The sequence below is a fragment of the Haemaphysalis longicornis genome, unplaced genomic scaffold (assembly GCF_048455015.1).
Source record: "Haemaphysalis longicornis isolate Haplotype H1 unplaced genomic scaffold, Haemaphysalis longicornis Haplotype H1 scaffold_9, whole genome shotgun sequence".
NCBI classification, from domain to species: domain Eukaryota; kingdom Metazoa; phylum Arthropoda; class Arachnida; order Ixodida; family Ixodidae; genus Haemaphysalis; species Haemaphysalis longicornis.
The window spans coordinates 49,972,240-49,994,599 of record NW_027526460.1 but is presented as its reverse complement, the minus strand read 5'-3'; the positions used below and the strand labels follow the sequence as shown (position 1 = coordinate 49,994,599).

The window sequence follows — 22,360 nt, the reverse complement described above, 5'->3', positions numbered from 1 at the left end:
TGAAGCGCGAAGCGTTCCACAGAGCGCTTAAAAGGAGCCAATGAGGACAAAATGGAAGTTTGGTTATTTAGAAAGACTGCCTCGTTAGAATAACACTGACACCACTTTTAACGCAAGCTTCACTCAAACAAGCGATAGACTTGCGACTCACTGGTGACTTTTCCGCATTGAACCTATGACGTGTGATGGGCAGTTTGCTGCGATTGCCTGAGGCCGACAAAATCCAACGCAAATTAAACTGGTTAAACACCTATTATACGCGTGCAGAACGAGCTATTGGCGATAAAGTTTAATACTCGATCAATATTGTTATAGCACTAAGAATGTTTGGCTAAGCAATGGAATTTCCGAACGAACACGTAACCATAGAAGCACTAGTGCGAACGGTGTGGAATATGCCGGCGGATGCTTCACAGCCGTCGAGTGTGTTGGGCTTTCTTGACACGATTCCAGCCAAATGGCACAAGCGAGACGCCCACTTACGTGGCCCTTCCTGTCGATTTGTAGACAATATTTCACGGCACGATTACTATCAACCGTAACAATAAGCTATGCACAAGTCCGGTAACACACACACACACACAAAACTATGCGGACAGCGGTATCCCTACGCCATCTGTGAAGGCAGACGGTAGTCAGGCTAACAATCACGTTCTTGCCAGGGGCGGCATCCTTATTCAACATACTGACTTTCGTTTTAATGTGTAGCATTCTTTGATGGGTACCCTCAAAGCCAGGACCGGGGAACGCCTAAGATTTCCACAAAAATGCAGATTTGGTGGAAGTTCCACCGGTAAGCGGATATATAATAGCGTAAATGGAGATAATGGGTTGAACAGAATTTTGAAAAACCTTAGAAATGAAAGTAAAAAAAAAGCGAGAAGTTGCCAACCGTGTACCTCCCTGCATTTCCACAGATATGCAGATTTGGTGAAAGGTTCACCTGTTACTGTTAGAACAGGGTAAATAGAGATAATTAGTAATTTTGAAAAGCCAAAAAATAATAAAAGTAAAACATAGCACTAAGTGGGGCACCGTGTAACACCATGCATGTACACAAAAATGCAGATTTCACGCAAGCTCCACCTGAAATCGCTCTAATAGCGTAAACGTAGATAATTGGTCGGAGAAAATTTTGAAAAACGAAAAAAAAAAGTAGAAAAACTAGCGAAGAGTGGCAAAACCATTTAACGCCCTGCATTTCCCCAAAAATGAAGATTTGGCGGGAGTTCTACCGGTAATTGTTATAATAGCGTAAACAGTGATAAGCAATGGAACAGAATTTAGAAAAAAAAAATGTGACTGTGAAGAACTCCCACTTTAGACAACCGGTATAAGAATGCTACGCATTAGTAGACAATTCTGAATTTCTGCTGATTTTTATAAACCAGCACTAGATACGTCATGGTCGAGGTCACGAAACACAGGACGAGACGCTATTATTGAAATTTGGACATAGATTGTTTAATTAATCAGTAAAGTAATCACCCTTGTGTCCCGACAAAACCCTCCTACTTCCCCGATGGAGTTGAGCTGAACCCCACACCACACGGGAGGCAGCGAGGTCACTTACCAGGCCGCTAGCAAGTTAACCCTCCGAGTAGATTCGAACCTCGGCCCTCGCCATAGGGCCAACCCCAGATCGGCTCCTCTTTTTCCCAGAGATTACACCCCACTACCACCTCTTCCGCCGCCTTCCCCCCTGCAGTGCCTCCGTTCTCTGGGGCTGAGCGTATTTGGCATTTCGTCCACACCGAAGTTCTTCCTCCCCCTGCCCCACCCCTCTTCATATACCTCTCCATATATGCCAGGGTTGCGGTACCCAGCACCACGTCGTAAACTCACTTGCCCACTTCCCTGACGAAGAGCCTTGAATGAGGGCGCTGTATAGCTCGGACAATGTGGTCCAGGAAACCATCATTAAGACACCTGCTCTGGTCCCGTCACGCTTCCCCCTTCCGTCCCCTCGCTCCCCATCTAGCCTCGCTGGCTTCACCTGAAGGTAACGCGACTACTACTCGCCTCTTCCACCTACCACGAAACGACGCACATCTGACGTAACTAAGTCGGCCACAGACAAGACGATGACACAGTGTAATAGCAAGTGTACACGAACCAGCTGTCATACGAAACCCTGGTGCATCCGACTCTAGAAGCTACTACAATCAAACGAGGAGCTATCGGTCGTGGTCATCACGTAACGCACTATTAGACAGATATAAAGCTGTTCTGTGATGAGGGGATCATTCGTGTTACTACAACAAAAAAAATGATGAGGCTGTCTTACGACTCATTTGGTTTCGTTAGAAATCGCACGGCTCCCTAAGGGCCCCGTGGGGGAGCCGAAAGATTAAACATTCTAAGCGCGGCGTCCTTCCCTTTCATACTCAAAGAACGTCATCTTGTTGAATACATCCACAGAGCGGCCGAGTACTCGTGTTTTATTTTGCAAATATGCATAATATGCTTCTCATGAAACGGCCGGTTGAGGTGTCGGCGAAACGCCAGACAGTTACCGGCCTCTATCTCCCCTTCCCCCACCCCCAATAACCACTTCCTCCGCCTCCTCCTCCTCCTCCTCCTCCTTCTCATGAAAAGTCGTAACAGCGCCAATATACTCGGACTGAGGAATATAAACACGTAGGACACAAACGAGCGCTGACTATCAAGTGTTTGTTTTTTCGTGTATACAGGCAATTTACACTAAAAAATACAACAAAATTTCTAAATTTATAAGGTGGGAGATGGATGAAAAAAGGAAACTCTAACCATCAGCAAGATTTTTATTACAGGAACCCGTCTAAAAATTGGATGGCACCAAAAACACACCGCATGCTCTCGACCAAAGTCCCCGACAGGAACGAAAGATTTGTGTGGACTCCTGCACATGCCTCCATGGAGGACAACATATTTTCCCACCAAAAGGCCCGAGAACTTGCCGACTAGGCCTCAGAGGATGTGGCGAAATATATACCTCTTGTAACATGCCACGGAATGACACCTCACCCAAACCTCACGAAACCTCAAGCAACAACACTTAGACTCCTATAACCCGCATCCAATTAGGCTACACCGGATATCCCCTATCCAATATCCAGCAGAATGCAAATACTGCCACTCAGACATATTATCCTAGAGTGTAGAATACCCCGCATCCCAAATCCTCAAGAGCAGTGGGAGACACTGCTGTCCAGACTCCAGCCCCTGCCTCTCGGACCAGCTCGTGTTCACCGAGAGGGCAGCCGGTGCTAAGGCAGCTCATGGATTCTCGTGAAGAGGGAACCACTTCTGCAACATCACAAATTCTCTGATAATTAACATTTCTCTCTCTCTCTCTCTCTCTCTCTCTCTCTCTCTCTCTCTCTCTCTCTCTCTCTCTCTCTCAGAGAGTGATAACGATGATGTCCTTACGCATTTGTCATTCACTTTGTTAATATAATAGGCTTCTATTATCTCTCTCAGTTTTATCTGAAGCTCGCCTAAGGAACTTTTCTTTACTCAGTAATGTTATGCATCCTGTGGGCATCATCTTATCCTTAATCCTTGACATTAGCATTAAGGAACATAATAGAGTAATAGAATAACGCGCCGTCGTTATTCTCACTGCTCTCGCGCAGCACCGAACTGCCCTGCCGAGAGACTGCCCACAACGGGTTCGAGAGCGAGCCACGACTCTCGCCGCGAGTGTACGTTTTCAGTCACTTCCCAGGGAAGCGATACTTTTCATAGTACAGGGGTTTATTACGTGGACAACCACGATACAAACACTACACTGCACTACGCACCTAGCCCCTGGGGCATATACACCCGTCAGCGTGTGCCCAGCCCGTAGTCGGGCAGCAGTTAGCGTCCGCCGGCGTTGGCCGGCCGCAACGCTCGCTGACGGAAGAGGGCTCTCTGTGGCCGCTACACATTTCAAGCCACTGGACTCGACGGGGCGGCATCGGCGCTCGGCCACTGACCTCAGAAGGCCTAGAAAGCCATTGCGCTTCTGTTTTTTTTCCCGTCTCCTCAACACTGTCATAACTCTCTTTTACACTTCTCTATACAAGATGCTTGGGACTAGACAAAGAAATACACAATTCTTATCACAACCATACGAGCACTACCATGGAAAGCTGCAAGCATGTATACACAGCGCAAACACTAACAAATACACAGCAAAGAATTCACAATAAGAAACATGCATTCTCTCACTTACATAGCGGGCTGGAGAAAGGGTCAACTGGCTCACCAGGAATCGCCTCGGGAGGATTGTTGACAAGCTGGTGTGCGCGTGCGGGGTTATCAATCGGCTATAACCATCATCCGACCAGGCGACTCCACAAAGGTGATGTCGGCAGAAACGGTACAATGTGTGCCCCGAAACAGTCGGACATACCGAAGGTTCTCGGGCCACGCCACGGATAAGCCGGGCGCGGTATTGCGACGTGCTCTAGGAATAATCGAGGTGCACAATTTCCACACTATGCTGGCGGCACATGACTAAGGTCATCACAGGCCAGGTGTCTCTCAACAATAGAAAACCCAATTAAATAACTAAAAACGTCCCACTTCACACCTGCCAGTGACACTGCGGCTGATCATTACAAGATCTTCGAGCCTACCAGACTGTATGGTCAAGCTGAGCCAAGAAAATAACGCAACGATGAGCCTAACTGACTATTCGGGTCTTCCGCCTTTAACCGTTGATACTCAATAACGGTGGCGATGTATTACACCACGAGCCCCGAGTTGGCCTAGCGAGACACTCATCCCCAGAACCACCAGCAATACAAGCTGGTCCCTGTAGCGCCCGTTGCAAAGCAAGTCAACGTCACGGCGCTCCGGCTACCAAAGGCGGCCGAGAAACTGCTCGGAAAAAGGAATCGTTCCGCCAAAACCGCGGCTAGCTCTTCGGGGTGAATACCTACGATACATGGCATCCCACAGAGGGAACCCGTCGCATTAATCCTTATAGATACGAGATCAAGCAGTAGCTTGAACACTGAGTTGTGGAATGAGGCTACTCGAATTCAAGCATCTCCTTTAGCACCCGAGCGTGGGTAGCGTCAAAATTAACCTTAAAGTCGTACACAGCACAAAAGCCCTCTGTTCTCATGCTCGAAGCAAGGAAAACCTCGCGCTCTCGAGCTCCGCCGGCATCCACAAAACGACGAGCCGGTCCGGCCGGCGGCCCGAATGCGGTCTCTCACCGGAACGTACACTGCACGCAATTAGCGTGCCTGGCCCGGCCAGCCGATTGCACAAGCAAAGCTCGCTACGGTATGGCAGCAAATGAGCAATCAAACGCGGCCCCACGTTGGGCGCTAGAGATGTGGGCCTCACCTCTATAATGCAGTGCAGCCTGCCAAGGTGCCCACAGCGGGTTCGAGCGAGCCAAGCCGTAAACGGCCGCGGCGGCCCTCGCCACGCGTGCGTCGTCACTCCGCGAAGACGAAGTAGCTCCTCAGAACTTGGTTTAATTCCGGGTAATCCACGGTACAGCAACCAGCCCTGGTATTACACTCCTAGCCCTGGGGCAGAGAGGGGGGGTACCCGCCGACCGTACGCTTCAGGACACAGAGCCCGACGCGCAGGGAGGGTAATCGGCAGCTGTTGGTCCAGTGGCATAAGCCACCGAACCGCTGTGGGTGATGGGCCCGGCTATGACCGGAACCGACCACCAGACTGACTGAGAAATCCAACTCCCGGTACGTTCGGCGACCTCACGGAAGTGAGAAAACGTCGGTCGCTCAGGCCGAAGCGAGCGAGCAGCGTGCGAGCACGAAGTACCTGTCGGAGTCGGCACCCAGCCAATCTCTCGCGGGTCCGACCGAAGCGCCCGCCCGCCGCCGCGAGCCCTTCGGGGGGGGGGGGGGGGGGGGGGGGCTACGTCACGCCCTACGTGGCCCACGGACCGGCGCGCATTGGCCAGCCCGTACCCCCTTGCAGGGAGAGGGCGCGAGGGGCTATCCTCGCCCCTCTGGGAGAGGGGATCGCAGGCTAGCGTGCTCGCGTAATTGGGAGTAGCCCCAATTAAGATCCCCACAATCCGCATCTTTTATAATGCCCACTTATGTGATGCCTTAAATTGCTGCGTACTGCAAGTCTGTGCTCTCTCAAGCGCTCTTAACCGATAGGTGCTTTCTTAAAAAACAAAGTTTCTTAATTAAGCGAGCTTCAGATAAAACCGAGAGAGATAATAGAAGCTTATTACATTAAAAGCGAATGACAAAAAACATAAGCATACCATCATTGTCGCTCTTTGACAAAGAGATTCAATTCTTAGCCGGGTTCCTGTAATCAAAAACTTGTTGATGGTTAGTGTTTTTTGCCGTCCATAATTTCTTATCTTAGAAATATGGTGATGTTTTGGTGCAAATTTGCTTCCACGCCAGAAACATCATCAGTTGGTAGTCAGCGCCCATTTGTACCCCACGTGTTTCTATTCCTCCGTCCCGTTTTGTTCGCGCTGTAACGACTTTTCATGAACACGAACCGAGCAACTCGCACCAGAGTCCTGCTAGGCTTCTCAAGACAACGTATGTGTGCGAGGGGTGAGGCGCTGCAAAAGAGCGGCGATTAAAACAGACCTGGGATTGAAAGATTTAGCAAGGAGTTTAGAGCCTTCCGCTAAACGATACAGTAGTGCCGGGGCATATATACAAACACGTTTATTTCACGCGCTTAAATATTTACGGGAACCCAATGAACGCTTTCGATCAACCCTACAAAATTACTAGGGGCCAACTCAGACTCACTCCCAAACACCTCCTTTCCGTTGCAATCAGACATAGAGGAAGAAAAATGTTAGGAGGGAGCATGACGTCAGGCGGCACAGCTTTGGCAAGCCAACCTCCTCTGACGCCGCATTCTCCTCTCCTCGGGCTCCTCCCGCGCAATGCATTATGGACGATGCACCACTCTCAGGCCCGCGGTACCATTTAGTGGCTCCGGCTGGCTGCCGGTGGAGGAGGAGGCGAGTAGCGTTGCCGAAGGCGCCGTACACGATTTTTCGCCAGCGTTGCGCTCCCCCTCCGTATCGTGGAAGTACTGCCGCTGTTCAAAGCGACACGATACGTAGATCCCATGCTCAGGGAGCACCTTCACGGGCTGCGAGCCGAATTTAGCGCTTACCGCTGGAACCACGACCGGATTTGCTCGAACGTGCCGCTGTAAACATTCACAAGTACGGAGCGGCCTACGGGTGCGTGGTGTTTGCCAGGTGTGCTTTGACGATTGCGTTTCGAATTTTGCTGGGAGTTATCGCACCACCCTCCCTTTACATCATAGCGCTGTAACGAGTGTCACATCAGCTGAGAGGTGGTGCGAAAAGCTTTGGTTTCGCTCGCGTGCGCATTTCCATACATTCGCCGTATCGGCCGCTCCGGCATGGTGGCACGTTGTACGTGCCACAATTGTCGTGACGACGTCTGTTTTGCGTTGCTGTCTACTTCAGTGCAGTAGAAAACAAGAGGTGGAGAACCACTGATGTTGGGTGCGGGCGCGGGAAGAAGAAATCATTTTCCGCCTCGCCTCGCAGGCAGAACGCGGGCTGGTTGTCCGAGTACTGCTTAATCCGTGCGATAGGTATATGGGTATCGAACGCTAAATTACGCCTGGGATGTGAAAAGATAAAATGACCAGAACCAAGGAAGTGAGGTGTGTTTTGTGAAATAAAATGTGAGGCACGGATGTCGTACTCTGACATCTCCACTTTTGCATTGTGGCGGAGCACGACACTTCGACTGCGGCGCACTTCGACCGATCCCAGAGCTCAATAAATAAAGATGTTTTCTGTCTCTCCCGTCCGAACACTTTGCCTGCACGATCAGTCCGCTGCGTGTTTAGGGTTGCAGGCAGCGCTGCGCGCAACACCCGGACGGCGATTCGTCGCCGAAACCCGAATACCCGGACGGCCCGGCAACCAAACGGAACGACGCAGCATAGCGCGGACAGGCGGGCGGCCGCGTGAGGCGCAAAGAACTACCGCTTGCCTATCAGGTGAGGCAGGGCATCTCCCATCAGTCTTTCCTTTTTATTTTTTATGACTAGGCTTCACTGTAGTCACGTGACGCTCCCTCCTTAAACTTTTCTTTCCTCCATGCAATCAGATTGCTGACTCCCAAAGTGGCCAATACCGTCAAAGATCACGCTGACGAATTGGCACAAAGGGATGCACAAGATATCACATCGGTAATCTCACGGCCTGTATCACGAAAAGCGTTCTCCGCAGGTAATAGGGGCTACCAGAAGCATCCAGCAAGTTAATTTTATGCCATGATGTAAAAACATTGAAGTACTTACCATACATACGATTAGAATAGCCTGCAAGCACTTCCGATTCATGGCTGCTGGTCGTGGCGGTCGTGCTATGACAAAATGGCGCTGCCTCGTGTGCCTTCGTCTTCCTCGAGCGTTTCCATCACTACACTAGGCGATGCAGATTGAGACGCGACCTAGCGATCACACGAAATATCGCTCTGAGTACAGCAGGAACAATTAAACATGCTAAAAACAAAGTTGAGTGCTGTGCAGAGAAGATTGAGAAAACATGGACAGCGAAAACTTCGACCCCTTGAGGCGATGAAAATTTAATACAGCTATGCTCTATATTTATTCGCTACGCCAGGTTTGTGGCGTATAGTTTGCCATCAATGTGCAAAGCAACCAAGATGGTTGCTTTGCGGAACTGCAACCAAGATGTAGGTCCGTGGTGTCCGCGGCGCAACTTTCCCTTAACGTTTATTCCTCCTCTTTGTCCAGTTGAGATTTGATTTCGTTGCAGGGCACAACAGTGGTATTTTGTAAAGGAGGAGTGGATTATATCGCTAGCCATAATTATCTCTGTCTTTATGAAACGCTGAATAATTTGGAACGGATTCAAAAATCGGAGCAGAGATGGCGCCAAAATCATCATTCGGTAGGAGCAGGCGATGTCATAGACGATGAGATGAGAGATGGTACGATATTTTCATCGCCATAGAAAGGTTTTCTAGTGAGCGCGAGGTTGTGAAAGACACAACTCTTGCGCGCAAGAGGGCTGTTTGAGAGAGACCGTCACGTTAGTACAGCGCTCAAGCATAGTTTTAGGCACGTTTGTTCGTGGCTTCAAGTTCAACCGCGAATGAAAGCGGGCTGCAAAGACGCTTCTTTGCCGACAACGGGACGGGACGATCAGTGGGTATACAAATTGCACGAAATTAACACATTGGGTGGAACAGAGAAGGAGATCTCGTCATTACTCTTCTGTTTTATTTTTTTCTCGCGATGTGTGTATTTTTTTCTCGCGATGGGGCAGGGTCAAGCTCAAAAAATTGTTCGGGGCACTTAACTCTGCTTACGTGCTTTGAAAGCGAAAGCCTAGGGATGCTTATATTACAAATTCTTTGCTGCAACATCGCATTTGCATTTCTTTCTTCAATTTTGTTCCGGTCCTTTTTGGTGCGAATTACTTCAACCACTTACTTTTCTACTACACCGTGTATGCGTCTCTTTGCCTTACGGCGCGATTTACTTCGGAAAGCAGACTAAAAGACTGGCACACACCGCAGTTGTACGTGCGTGGTTGTTGCGCACCTGTTCTACTCCGGTGCCATCACGTTCACGCGTTGCGCATTCATTCACAACTTTTATTTTTTACTTTTTGAATTGATATCTTTGTGAATTGTGCAAAGCGGGCACGTTGCCCCTCATAGCTCCCGACTCCTGGTCAATGCCCCAAATACGCAAGTAACACGAATAACGAAACCGCAACATCAAATCTTTTGTTCTGGGATCGCATAGTGCGAAGATAGAACAGTTGGTGGAGAACTGGGATGCTACTGTGCAGACCACTGTTTCATAGTTACCACTCCGGAATTGGAATGAATCCTGGATCATTCCACCTTTTTGAGATCACGGAGTAGAACAGGAATGGAATGGGAATGGAATTAAGCGTCTTATGCCCACAGTGTGTCCTGTGCGTTGCTTTACCCCCGCTACATCCTTTTTTTCGTTCATGTAAGTTATTTGTATTGCACAGAAAAAGTGTTGTATAGCTCCCAGTGGCTCGCGCGTGAGCACTAAAGTGGGCGCGAGAAGGAACAGGGATTTCGGAAGACACTTGTCGGAGTTGGACAAGAAAAAACTGTTCAAAGTTAGTAGTTTGCGGAGCACCAGTTCCGTCACATCCTTGTTGCATTCCCCTAATCAAGTTTGTTCGGCGCTCATGCACGTTCCGGGCAGGTTTGCTGACGGTTCCAAAGTCCACCACTAATGCAGGTGGTGTGTGGCACAGGCCGGAGCCTTGCCACACTTCCCAACGCTTTCAACCGCTCCGGTGGACAGGCTTGTGCTTTATACACTTCTAATATGTCTCGCACACCTTGGCAGAACAGTGCTCGGCCTTAGATAAACATCATTACGGCGAACTGCCTTGAAATATTTCCATGTACTCTTCAGGTCCCTATGGCGGGGAGAGATAGGCGAGGAGGGAAAGGAGACGTGCGTGGCACGTGGCGGAAAAAGGCTAAGAGGCCGCCACCGCATGTGCGCGCCACGAAGGAAAGCCACGAGGGGGCGCAGGACCGTGTGCGATAGAGGAAGACGAACACCAGCTGTGACACTCGTACAGCGGCGAGGCTTAAACAACGTCGGGAGGCGAAAAAGAGGGAAAACGCTACTGTTGCGTACATCTTCGCTACCTTCAAGTCTTACGCACTGGTGTGAGCTTCCTTCATTTGTTGTTACTTGTATGACGAAGCGAGACAATAAAGTTCCACACAGCAAGCTTCAGAATGGCGAAATCGAATAGACGTCGGCTTCATAATGCGATACACCCATGTTCGATTCCGACCACAGGACGCGTTTTTATTCTTCTTCACTTCACCCATGATCATCATCACCGTCAGAGAAAGTTGGCTTTCCTGCACTGCATTTTTAGTGGCCTACAGACATCAGTGGGAGGCTGCAAGCTTCGCTTTAATAAATTCGTGCTAGGTTTTTTTTTTTTATTATTACATTGTGGCCTAATAAGGCGCAAAGAGATGTGGCTGAGAATACAAATGCACTAATAGTCATCGCAGAACGCCAAAGGCAGACTTCAGATCCCGTCTGGGTTGTGTGTTATCGGTTTCTGATGCGAAATTTCTGTTGCAGTTTTGTCTTCCGCACCGAAGTCCTAAATGAGACCCTGGTTGCTTCGTGCCCTCCGTACGATACACATCGCCAGCTAAGGGTTGACAGGACGCCATGGGGTCTATCCTAGTGTTCGGCCGTATAGTATAACACGGACCCACCCAAACAATCCGTTAGAAACACGATAAATCAAGAATGGTGGGTCCATAACTTTTCAGACTGCCCGATAACAAACAATCGGACGGCACTTAAACTCACCTTTTTTAAGCTCTGGCTGCGAAATCATTAGTGTCTAGCTGAATGCCGCACTGGGCTGCAGTCACGGGTCGGTTATTTTGACGTCGTGGCCAAAGGCGATTGGTGAATGCATCGCGAGCCTTGGGCAGCAGTTCTCATTACTGGGAAATCCAATAGAGTGGGTATATGGGAATTTAATGCTGACATCGCAGCCAATTGAAATTCCTCAGGCAATTTAGGCTTGCTTACGTGCACCTTTGACGGTGAAAGCCTGGCGATAATTATGAACTTTTTACTGTTAAACCGTGTTCGCATCTCTTTCTTCGTTTTCGTTTCTTCGTTTTATTACGCCACCAAGCAGACTGGCACACGCCGCAGCTTTCCTAGAGTCAACTGGGTTCTGAGCAGCTCGTGTGCACCTGTTATGCCCCAGTGGCATCGTGTTCAGGTGTCATGCGGCACGTGCTATCTAGAACATTTGGCGTTGTCAGTACACCGTTTTATGAATCTTGTGAAGTGGGCAATTCAGCCCCTGAAAGCTCGCTATTCCTGGCCAATCCCCCAGTGATATGTGTTACGAAGAAAGGAACAGCAACGACATTAGCACAGTGGCACCGCACTGGGCTGATATCGTGGAGACACGAGCTGAATTCCATTGGGTGAACCACGAGTTTTTGTCAACTACTAAGATGCTCCAAGCACGCCCAACCATGGCATAAAGAACATGGATAATTCATTTGTTACTTTCTGACAAACAGCTGGGCTGTTTAAGGTTTTAGTTTCGTCATGGAGCGTTCCAGAAAACTGAGCTCAGCCGAGTGCATGCGAGCGTGCGCCTCGTGAGGAGCGCACGGCGTCGTCCAGGATTGCACGTGTGCTTGCCAACTTTTAAGTGCGAATGCACTTCTTAAGCGAGCCTGAAGCGTCCGCCGCCGTCCGCATTCCGCCGCCGTCCGCATAGCAACAGCTGCGGGTGCGCGCGCTCCTCGTCTTCCTTGGCAACGGGGGGAGATGGGCGCGCGCTGCCTGGCCGCTGACATGGCACATACCCACGTGGGGGATTGGCCGGGAATCTCCTCGTCTTCCTTGGCAACGGGGGGAGATGGGCGCGCGCTGCCTGGCCGCTGACATGGCACATACCCACGTGGGGGATTGGCCAGGCATCTCCTCGTCTTCCTTGGCAACGGGGGGAGATGGGCGCGCGCTGCCTGGCCGCTGACATGGCACATACCCACGCGGGGGATTGGCCAGGAATCGGGCGTGAGAAGAGCTAATGCGCCCGCTTAAAGGAGTACTGACACGAAATTTCAAAGCTGAGATCCGCTCTAGCAATCAAGTACAACGACAACACAAATAGGTGTCTGTGAATAAATGCATCTTTCTTTCTTTGTAGTTGTGTGTGTGTGTGTGTGATCTCTCTTTCGCGAACATTACCGAACCGCGCAAATTCAACTCGTGCATTCGCACTTTCACATTATTCCTCTCGGGGAAATGCGGGTCAATTTTTTTTAAGAGTGAGATTATGTTTGCAGTTTATCTTATAAATGCTAGGCATGACTAGTGTCACTAAGTAAAGCAGTTCTTGCCCAAGACGTGAAACAGATGCGTCAGGCTACGCAGCGCCCAGCATTTTGACACACTGATGCTGCTGTAAGGCTGGTATACGCTTTATCTTTGATTGGCATTTTGAACGACGTCCATCGCGCGCCGCAGCAGAGCAGGGGTGACACGTTAAGCCTACAAGAGTTGACCGACTAAAGCGCATAAACAATAAAATGGCGGTGCTCATGAACCGACGCAGTGTAAAAATATGTCACATTATGCGAACTTACCAATAATCGAGTGTCGGTACTCTCTACGACACTAGCCGAGCGCAAGCGACAAAAAATTAAGCCCGCCGAAACGACGAGAAACAGTTTGTACCTTTCTCCGTCACCATTTGTAGTGGTTTAGAACAGCTTCGCTGAACATACACTTTCGCAGGGCACACTGACGATTAATTTTTTTGTCAAGTTCTTCACGGGACCTTCTCCAGACTAATAAATCGTCCATGAGGACAGCTTGACCGGTCAAACCATCGACTACCTTGAGCATAGCGCACTGAAAAGCTGATGGGGCCGATGCAATGCATCGTACGGCATGCGAAAGGCATTGTATCGTCCGTAAGGAGTGCTCATGGTACATAAGGAAGAGCTTTTGGAGTAAAGATAAACCTGCCAGAATCCCGATGAAGCATTTAGCAGGGAAAAGTATATTTCTACGTGCAAAGAGAAATCCCACCAGGGGGCTGAGCGGAGCAGTCACTCGACGCATGAGCTCCCGCATTTTCGTCAGCAACTGCGGCTAGAATCTGCGGATCCGCCCAAGTATACTGCCCTCGTAATCCTTAGGACAAGCCGATTCGAGACATAGCCAACTTCTCGCCGGCGAGTGGACTTTCCAACCGCTATCCTTCGACTGATCACCGGCCACGCCGAGCTCTCTCGCGAAGCCTAACCAAGCAAATTTGGAACGACTGCCACGCACGACGAGCGCCACGTGCCACGAGCGCCGGCCTCCTCGGGCTCGCGGCGCACCTTTGCCTCGGCCACGGGCCTTCGGGCCTCGCCATAGTACTGATATCGGACGCGCACCACCCAAGACCCCCCCATGCTACCGGAGAACCCGACTCCCAGCAGTGACTCTCAACACATCGCCAACATGGACTTCGATGAAAACAGCGTGCGCATAATGAACAGTCCTAGCCCCTGGGTGCAAATGCGCAGAGGACGAAGCAATGCAAAGAAGAATCAACGGCAAGCCGCCAACATCGCTTCCACTCACCAGCATGCGCCTAGTTCTTCAACCACCCATTCTCAAGTCTCAGAAGAATCTACAGGCGCCCGGCCAGCCCACACGCCCCATCCCTCGTCGATTAACCCTGGCAAGTACCCCGCTCAACGTCCGAGAAAATACATCTTGCCGAAGCTACCAGAGGACGAATACAAGATTGTTTATCGTCCCCGTACATTCCTCAAAGTGTCGGCATGGCCAGATAAAAGCATCGCGCAAGGCTCAATGGTCGCAGGTTGTTTCCACATCAAAGACGTCTACGCACACGTCACCATTCAAACACAATAGACCCAAAACCTCATCGTAGCCAGCACCACGGACGAGGATTGTGCCATGAATCTCCGTGCTATTACCCCCCTTCAGCTCTGCGCGGCGGAATACGAACTTTCCCCATACCTTACGCCTTTACCCGGCACTGTGCGTGGCGTAATACACGGCGGGTACAACTGAAGAAGACCTAGCTGACCTGATCTCTACTGCTGGACCTATAATACTTTACGCACGTATGCTCGGACGCTCAACACCAGCCCTAATCACTTTCGACGAGCCACATGACCCCTTTTACGTCAAGGTTGGAAGCACCTACATCCGTTGCCGCCCCTACCGCCAATCCGTGCAGTTCTGTTCTGCATGTGGAGAACTTGGCCACCACGTTTGCCCTCACCCAGAAAAAAACGCCTGCAACCTCTGTGGTGATGAAAACCCTCAGCCAAGTTATTCGTACCAACCAAAATGCAAATTATGTGATTTACCACACGAAACAGCCGGCAAGGACTGTAAGAAACGCCTTCAACCAAGCCCGCCACCTCTACACATATCCGTGCGCGCTTCGTCCGGTATCAGGACTACTCCGGAGACACCTCCGCTTACTGCCCATCCGCCCAGGACACTCGGTCAAGGCTACCGCAAGACAACACCAAGGTGAGCTGGTCACAAGTCCTTAAGCACTCCCCCACTGCTCCGAACCCCTATCCCCCACTCCCAGACAGATCATTAAACACCAACACGCAACATTACGAGCACACCATCAGCACCCTACGGGGCCCCCTCCGCTGTTTTTTGTTTCTGCGTGTCGGCGTCACTTCGTCTTGCGGTGTCAGGCTCGCCATCCCTTCGCACATGAAGGAGTTTCCTTTAACATTCACCTGCTCCTGCGAAGCCCCTTTCACTATCGTGTTTTGCCCAATCCTATCAAAGAGGGATGAACCACATTTTTTTTTTTTTTGAAGCGTAAGCTAGACTGGCTGAGGTTGAGCAGTTTTGCGTGGACCCTGAAGGGCCATGCTGTGCAGGCGCGAGGAGCATTGCGTATGATTGAATTGGATTGGATTGGATTGGATTGAAATTGGATTGGATTGGATTGGATTGGAAATTTCATGCAATTGCAGCACGGGTGTGTAGAGAATTTGGTCTGCACATTCGCCGGTCTGCGCATTCCGCAGGAGTGACGTCATAGCCGCGGCAGACGCACTAGCACCGGCGCGTGCCCAGCTGTGCGCCTCCGTTGCGCAGTAGCCAAGTCTGAAGCTGCGCCGGAGCCGCTTGATGGCCGTTTCGCGTGGCTCTTGGAGATCCGTGTTGCGCATGCGCGAGGAGCAGTAACTGGACTGGACTGGACTGGACTGGACTGGACTGGACTGGACTGGACTGGACTGGACTAGATTGTATTGGATTGCTGAACCTTAGCTCACGCTATGTATATATAATATCCTGGCACAGCCGAGCTAAGCCACTGTTAATTTTTTTACAGCGGAGCTGGCTAACTCCCGCGTTTTTTTTTTCGTCCGCAGAAGAGAAAAGCAGCCCCTCCTTGTCTCACTTCGACACATCCTCTCCCTTTGCCAACTGTTTGCCTTCGGCGGTTCATATTTTGATAGCAGATGCGTATATTGCCCCTGAAAAGATGTCTTCCCGGCAATTCATTCGTCTTTAGAGGTCTAGTCGACTTTACGGCGACCGGTGCAAGCTTGGTCTTCCAAGCTAGCCTTCGCACGTTGTATGTTGCGCAGTGAAGCTTGCTCAAATTTAGCTGAACGCTCCCCTGTGCGACGGCGTGGCTGGAGCGGACGTTTGTGGCCTACAGTGAACGCACCAGCCACTCAGCTGGCCATCCGCTTGCACAAAGAGGAATGGCAGATATGTTTTTCATTTCAAAGATAATCTTTCTTGAGCCCCGTAAAAGTAGAAATTTTTCTTTCTGTGCCCATCGCCCAGTTCAAATACCTTGATCTGGTGAAATAACGCTTCAACACAAAGTTATACAGGCAAGGCTGTTCCAAACTGCTGAAAACTGCTGCCATAGCCCTTACATGCACACATTACTCAGCCTAAAGTAAATCTAAAACGTGTTTTAGGCAAAATGTGAATTCACGACCGAGAACACCGCCGTTACTTTAAATAAGAATAGACACTGAATTGGATTTTAGGACCGCAAATAAAAGAGAAGTGCGCGTGAAGAACTGACGCGAAAAGGCGCAATAAAAGGAAACAACTCGAAGTTTTTTTTTCGTGCTGTTCCAAAGAGAAATTTTCCAAGGAGAGCGTTTCCAAGGAGAATTTCGCTTCAGAAAACAAAAGATGGACTGACCCAGCAAATGGGGCGCAAGAAATGCAAACGCGGGCGGAGGTGGCGAAGTTTTGTTAGAAAAAAAGGAGATGGCGATCGACATTAGATTGCATCGAACAAACCTCCGTTTCGCTCATCGTGGGAGCAGCAAGCTGTTGGTAGGGGAAGAACATAAGCGGTGGGGAAGGAGAGAGTGAACGCAGTTGTGAGGCGAGGTGGCAACTTAATCTTTTTTTGAAGATACTTGCAGCGAAGCAAGCATGCACGCGTGGCCAATTTTTATTTTTTATTTGTTTACGTGGGGCCAAAAAAAAAACTATTTCTAAAAACGAGCCATAGTTTTTTGCCCAAGAAAGCTGGCGAGGCGGCGAAATAGGTGAAGTCACTGCTGAAAAAAAAAAAAACTAAATCCAGTTCCATCGAGTGTGAAATATGCTCAACCAATGGAGATGTGATTCTCTTGCATCGGCTCCAGCGTCAACGGGCGCTCGCCCTAGAACGGCAGCGCTGTCGCCGCGCGAATTCTGCGGCTTCCGGAAAAGAATCGGCACCAAAACGTCAGCAGCGGGAGGGAGAGGAACCCCACCCCTCCTCCCCCACGATGAGACCACTGCGACCTCTACTGGTGGGTCTGGAAACCGGTTTCTGCGAGGCCGCCGGCATGTCTGGAAGCCTGCTCCTATCCCTGCGTGACGCGCGACCTTCAGCAGACTTACGAAAAGGCGCGACCTACAAGAGCGCTGCTGTTAAAGTGGTTTTCCTGTAGTATCCCTCCAGTTTATTCAAGGAGACGTGTGACACACTCGCAAGGAAAACGGGCTTAGCTGAGATGGGCAGTGACCACAGATTCTACAATGAGGTGCAAACGTTCCTCCCTCGCAGTGAGTGGCTACGTCTTCGACCTGATCTTCGGAACCGAGACAGCACTCAACCTGGCCTCGGACATTATGATGCAAGTGTCTTTGTGTTCATGGGTACGTACAGGGGTGCACCACCTGCTTTGTCCTATGAACTCCCTAGTATTCGCATTTCGGAATAAACTCCCTCGTTTCTATTAGCGACTAAAAATAACACTTTCACCATGCCATGAATGTGGTACAGGGGATCAGTTCGTTACGTTCTATCTATTGCAGAAATCTCCCGGGACAAAAGTCATGCTGCGGGTCTTCTTCGGCTGGAACTGCTTCAGTACTGGACTGTGCTACCTCGCATCTCTCTTTCTCGCTGATTTCGACTCGAGAATCGTGAGAAACCAACATTTATCTCGAGTTCAAGTACACAACCTACTATAGGCAATACGCGCTTGAACTAACGAACTTGGTACTTTAGCCGGAATAAATCTCAATGCTAACTACTGAAGGCGAGGAGATTACCAAGAATACGCAATTTGTTAAAATACTGCCTTAGTATTCTCTTGTACTAATCAGTTAAAAACTGATGCCTACGATCATTTTTCACTCCAAAACACTCAGAAATGACAATTTCACCCGGACCGACTCAGCTAAAAAATTTTTTTTACCCAAAGTAAACATTAAATTTGGTTAACACAATACTCCTTTCGGCGGCAGTTACACACTGTAACAGTTAATGACTAACGTTCAGCGCGAAAAAAAAAAAACATGGCACAAATAGAACTTAAAGGTATATGGACAGGATAATTTGTTCAAATACTGCCTTAGTATCTGTTGCGTCTGCACAGCCGTGGATGGCTGTGGACGATTTATTAACTCAAAGGTAGGTGTTGAGGAACTGGGCCCCGGGCCATGGCACCGCTCAGAACGCCTTTTATTCCACTTCTTCCTCTCTAACCGATGGTGGTGATAATGTCCTATACAAGCTCGTCTTCATGCATGTTGAAGAAAGAGGACGAGGAAGAACATAGGACTATCACCGTCATTAGCGAGGGGAGGACGGTGGGAATAAAGGCGTTCTGAGCGGTGCCATGGCCTGGGGCCCAGTTCCTCAACACTAGGAACATGGGCAGTAGCTCGGGCGTCGGAAAGAGCAGTGGGCAGCGTTCGATTCGTGAGGCGTGCTCGTGCAACACAACCAGTGCCTTTCTCGCGCGCACATCAACGTTGTCGTCTTCTGGCGACGTATCAGTATCCTCATGTAACAACGAGGTAAATTGATGCATCCCATCATAGTTCACCCCGAAACACTTGTAGTAAACCGCTCTTATTGCCCAAAGTAAACGTTACATATAATAAACACAACGCGCCTTGCGGCAGCAGTTTTCATCGCGAACAGCCTTTCCAGTGGAATTAAAGTGCGATAATTAAAACATTTTTCCAGAACTGTGCCGTTTTCTTTTTGTTATGGCTGTTAGCGTTGCGTATATATTTTGACTAATCCTTTTATTCTTAATTTCTTTTTGTTCCACTTACATTTGCTTGTTCAACTTACATTTAATTGCTGTCACATTAGCTGCTTCGACCCTTCGGAATCTTGCGTATGTACTTACTTACCGCAGATACCCTTGCAGCCGCTCTGGGACATCCTCCTGCATTTTCATTTATATATTCCGGCTCTAAACACGAAAATATTATTCTTCTTGAAGTCTAGCTGACTGAGACAGTGGCGTTGCTGGGCAAACTTGCCCCCGGGGCCCGAAAAATTTGTCACCCCCTCACATATATGAAACAATTAATAATGAAAGTAGTGTTATTGTTATATTATAATATTATTGTCTTCCATTGTTACCATATTAAGGCTGGTTCACACTTGCAACTGGAGCTACCAAAAGCGATTTCTGTCGCTCTTGTTGCTCGGCATCGCTCTTGTCGCGGGACATGAGCAATTGGTCTCGACAGATTTTGTATCTTTCATATAGATACCAATGTAAAAAAAAACTTTTCCCAGATACTGAATGCGCGGGCTTCGAAATGCCAATGCAAGCATGCATAATAAGCAACATGCGATCCGAAATGAAGCCATAGGATAATTGATGTGTAGTTATTTATATACAGAACGGACAATATATCAGAAAAAGTAAGCAGCAAGATAAGAAGCCGTGTGTTATTTAGGCAAACTAAACCATAATACCTACACGAGCTTGGATTAGAGAACTCCAGACGCCAACTCGGGTGCCGATTTCGAATACACAACACCGACCATTTCAGTGAAATGGGCATAGATAAAAATCCTAACAGTAAGGGGCATCGTGGTGTGTGGCTCGTGAGCACGAAAACACCGTTATCAGCCGAGAAATAAGTGGCCAAGAGCTACTTGCGGCAGCAGAGGGCTTAATGCGCCAAACCAAAGTGTGGTAGGACAAAAGTGAAGGCTGATACGCGGCATCGTGAGAGTACCACATCTTACAGTCGATACCAAGCAAATGGATGCTTGCAAGAGCACTGGAGGTGTGAGAGAGTCTCAGGCCTCGTCAGGCGTCCTGTACTTTGTCCCACAGTCTTTGACATTTTTTTTTCTTGTAATGTTCACAAAGAAACCAACAGAACGCTTTCACTATCACAGAAACTGCCCCTCTCGCCTACCTCAATTATCCTGTGGTCTCCCGACCAACTTCGGGGATGTGAGAACTCAGCGGATCGAATGCCTAATGATAGAATGTGGGTGACGTACCAGGTGTTTATCTTTTTCTTATGCAGTTAATTTTGCTGCCCCGTCCTTTTTTCACTCATCCTTCACCTTGAAAGATGACCCTACCAAAGCAGAATGTTTACGTCATCAGCTTCAAATATTTATTTACTTAGAACTCCGTGGGACTCCCACACGAAAACCGTGAGCAAATAGAAAGAAAATGAACGCAAGGCTATACGCTTTATTTATGTGCGCAACGCAAATACTTATTTATATTGCTTTTAACTTACAGGAGAATGAAATTAGAAAACGTAGATTTACCTTATTAACGGTTAGGTAAATGAAATAAATGCCTACATAACTGTTCTTTTTCTTGCATAATTTGTTCGACAAGCTACTCGTCCGTTGTTGTTTCGGTTTAATTGCACGGGGCCGCATAGGATACGCCCCTTCCACATATCGCCATATTCGTGCAATCGCCATGTGCTGGCTGCGTCGCTGGGCACGATGAACGAAAGTCAACAACTTAAAAAATACGAGCTATCAACACCCGATTTCAGATCCTTCGCGATTGCTTGGATTGCGAATTGGTTGGTCAGTGCAAGCACTGAAGGAATCTGGTGCAACCAATGGAAATCGTGACGACCCATTTGTCTCGCCCGTTGTTGGACACCTGAGCTCCCCCCCTCCCCCCCCCCCCCCTTCAAGTTGCGCCCCTCCTCCCAACACAGGCTTAATTTGCAGTTAGCTCCTCCGCAGCGACCTTCATTGCACGTTTCACACTTACTTTCATTTCGTTTTAATTCTCGGTCCCCGCATCCTCATGATTCAATCTTCCCCATATTTTTTTAAAGTCATTTTCACCTTGGTTTCCGTCTGAAAATATGACAAGTGGAGCGGGGTACACGGTCTCCGACGCGTCACTGCGAAGACTACGGAAAATGCTAAACATTCACCATGAGCCCGTACACAACATCTCATGTGCGTAAAAAAAGCCACCTGGAAAGCCGCCGAGGACACATGACCAAAGTCCCGTTGGCCCTGATGCCTCCCCCCTTCACCCCTCCCTTACCTCCCCCACCCCGTACTGCTCTCGTCTGCCGCCCCAACAGTGGTCCTGGACGTGATGAAGGGGCTTTGTTAGCCCCCTGTCGTCACATAGAAAAACAAGCTAGCTCGCTCACGTCCGGGCTAGAGAGGGAGCAAAGCGCGCGCCGCTCGCTCTCTAGCCCGGCCGTGGCTCGCTACACCCCTCCGAGCGTCGCAGTCATACCGACGGCACCCCCTCTTCACAAATCGTTCGTTGTGCGCCTCCGCTCACCTTGCAGCCAATTAACTCCTCAAGCCGCGCCCATCCTCGACTACCGCGATATTCCTGGATGCCAAAATGCTACTTGCTTTCTTCCATTTTACCAGGAAACAAATTTGAATAGACATTACACATTGTAGGGGCACAAGTGGAACTCTCTCTCCCCCCCTTTTACCGAGGGTTTGGTACCCAGGGCCCAGGTCCCTCCCGCTTCCCCCCTTAGAGACGCCACTGAACTTAGATAGCTTGTCATCAATCGGCGAAGCAATGGGAGCTTCAGGGAATAATTTGCGAGCATTTTTGTTTATTACGTGCATTACATTTCGCAGCCTGAAGTTCACCTGTGAATCAGGGTTTAGTAGCGCGGTATAATGGGACAACACAGAAGAGACTACACGGACTAGAGCGTACTAGTCCGTGTAGTCTCTTCTTTGTTGTCCCGTCTATACCACGCTACTTAAGCATGCTTCACAGCTCGAACGAACTAGCCCACATTTATTCGTTTATAAATTACCCGCTTACGATCTTATCGAACGCTTGTTTTTTTTAATCCCCCCCTTCATTAGAAGTGGTCGAGTAGCAAGGGTGTACTGATCAAATCTATCATTAAACATTTACACATAATTACACATACAGTATAGTTATAACCATTTAAGCCAGTGAGAAGCTTTCGACGGTAGCTCAGTGGCTAAGGCATTGCGCAGCTGAGCCCAAGGACGCGGGTTCGTTCCGGGCCGCGGTGGCATATTTACTGGTGGAGGCGAAAAGGGAAA

At 49.3% G+C, this 22,360-nt stretch overlaps 1 protein-coding gene across 1 annotated transcript in view; it reads right to left on the bottom strand.

Annotated features, from left to right (window-relative positions):
• The window catches only part of LOC144153176 (uncharacterized), a 52,671-nt gene extending 38,683 nt beyond the window's left edge, over window positions 1-13,988 (bottom strand). Inside the window, exon 1 of the mRNA XM_077684825.1 lies at window positions 13,914-13,988. Within this exon, the coding sequence (XP_077540951.1) occupies window positions 13,914-13,988 (75 nt within the window). The remainder of the gene's footprint in view (window positions 1-13,913) is intronic.
• Between the last annotated feature and the right edge of the window lie 8,372 nt (window positions 13,989-22,360).